Source organism: Malurus melanocephalus, unplaced genomic scaffold (assembly GCF_030028575.1).
Source record: "Malurus melanocephalus ecotype Western Australia unplaced genomic scaffold, MMel_1.1 scaffold_1514, whole genome shotgun sequence".
Classification (NCBI taxonomy): domain Eukaryota; kingdom Metazoa; phylum Chordata; class Aves; order Passeriformes; family Maluridae; genus Malurus; species Malurus melanocephalus.
This window is the reverse complement of record NW_026624746.1, coordinates 23,593-25,999: the sequence shown is the minus strand read 5'-3', so window position 1 is coordinate 25,999 and position 2,407 is coordinate 23,593. Positions and strand designations below refer to the sequence as shown.

General features: G+C 37.9%; 1 protein-coding gene across 1 annotated transcript in view; it reads left to right on the top strand.

Annotated features, from left to right (window-relative positions):
* Positions 1–2,407, top strand: part of LOC130587086 (electroneutral sodium bicarbonate exchanger 1-like) — a gene marked incomplete at its 5' end in the record, with an annotated part of 15,007 nt that overhangs the window by 3,461 nt on the left and 9,139 nt on the right. Inside the window, 2 exons of the mRNA XM_057388040.1 lie at positions 1,388–1,549; positions 2,168–2,281. Of these exons, the coding sequence (XP_057244023.1) occupies positions 1,388–1,549; positions 2,168–2,281 (276 nt within the window). The remainder of the gene's footprint in view (positions 1–1,387; positions 1,550–2,167; positions 2,282–2,407) is intronic.

Genomic DNA, 2,407 nt, shown 5'->3' with positions numbered 1-2,407 from the left:
TGCATATCTGAGCAGCCCCACAGGATTGTCCCTGGGACAGGAGCTCTCTGGGACATCTCCAGCCCCTTTTGGCCTTGTCCTGTCAGCCCTGACTGCAAAGGGATGATTTGTCTCTTTTTACCTCCCATGGTCATCCCAGTCCTCCTTTCCTGTTCCCTCTTTAACCCCAAATTTCCAGCTTTTCCTTCCTCTCTGGTGTGGAATAAATTATTGATATTATAGATATGATATGATATGATATGATATGATATGATATGATATGATATGATATGATATGATATGATATGATATGATACGATATGATACGATATGATATCACATTATATTTAGCTGTGGAGGAGCAGACCACACATCCCACCCCTCCTCCCTGCCTGTTAAATATATTTACATATTTATAATATATTTATGTATTTATAATGTATAGATGTATTTATAATACATGGATATATTCATATCGATATTTTTGTATTTACAAATTTATAATACATTCATATATTTATAATATATTGATATATTTACAATATATTGATATATTTATAATATATTTATTTATTATATATTGATGTATCTATAACACATGTATATATTTATATATTGATAATATATTTACATATTTATAATATATTGACATATTTAGACTGTATTGATACATTTATAATACATTGACATATTTAGAATAGAATGATATATTTATAATGGATATACTCATAATAAGTTGACATATTTAGAATAGATTGATATATATTTATAATACCTTGATATATTTAAAATATATTGTTTTATTTATAATATACTGACATATTTATAATGCACTGACATATTTACAACGTATTTACATATTTATAATAGATTGATGTGTTTATAACATATTGGCATATTTAGAGTATATTGACATATTTAGAGTATATTGATATATTTATAATACATTGATACATTATAATACATTGATATATTGATAGTATATTGATATGTTTATAATACATTTATATAAATGTAATATATTGATAACATTTGATGTATTTATAATGCATTTATACCTTTATAGTACATTGATGCATTGATAATACATTGATACATTATAATACATTGATATATTGATAATATATTGATTTATTTATAATACTTTTATATAAGTGGAATATGTTGATATAAGTAGAATATATTGATATATTGATAACATTTGATGTATTTATAATACATTTACACATTTATAATACATTGATATATTGATAATATATTGATATAACACATTGATAAATTTACAATATATTTATATTTATAACCTCTGTGGCAGCTGCAGCTGCAGGGTCACAGATCTCGCCCCGAGCCCCTCAATCCCCCCCGTTATCCCGGTTTCCCTCCGTGTCCTGACGCTCCGTTTCTCCAGGAATGCCGCTCCTTGCACGGAGAGTTCCACGGCCCCGCCTGCGGCCACGACGGCCCCTACGCGCCCAACGTCCTCTTCTGGTGCTGCATCCTCTTCTTCTCCACCTTTGTCCTGTCCAGTTTGTTGAAGAAGTTCAAAACCAGCCGTTACTTCCCAACCAGAGTAGGTGACAGGTGGTGGCCGGTGACCCACTCTGCGCAACTTTCCCAAAAACGCCATTCCTGGAGCGTTTTTGGATTTGCCGCCACTCGGTCAGGCAGGGGAATGCTGACCTTGGATGTCCCTCTCTCCATTCCATGAGTGCAGGGAGGTTGTGGCATTCCCTGCCTGCCTCAGGACCCGTTCTGGAGCGAAGTTTTTGGCTCAGGCAGTGGGGAATCAGCTCTTCCCAAAGTTATTTATTTCTTTTTACCTTCCAAGCATYGTTTGCTGGAGTGGGAAKTTCATTTGAATGAGGASYTGCCATGGAAAAATAGGAACAAATSATGCCTCAGTGCCTTATTCCCATTTTACCCAGAAACGTGCCACCTTTTGTAATTTTTTAKTATTTCTGTTAATGTTTTAAATTAAAATTTGGATTTCCCCCCTAATTAAACTCTTTCTGCTGTCCCACACCAGATCCCCAGACCTCCAACACGGCAGCAATGTCCACCCAAGGGAGTTGTCTGCTTGTCCTCGGAGTGGTGGGATTTTGGGGACTGACCACTCCAAACCTTGTGGGTGTCCCCAGGTGTCCCCACTCGTGTCCCGGCCCCTCTCAGCCCCGGTTTCTCGCCCCAGGTCCGCTCCACAGTGAGTGACTTCGCTGTGTTCCTCACCATTGTCATCATGGTGCTCATCGACCTCGCCATCGGGATCCCGTCCCCCAAGCTCCACGTCCCCCACGTGTTCAAGGTAACGGGGAGAAGGGTTGGTGGAGGAGGGTTTTGGCACCTCAGGTGACACCAGGTGATGTCAGGGCAGGTCCATGTTGGGCTGGAGGAGGTGCTGGTGGTGGAACCATCTCCTCCATGTCCAAGA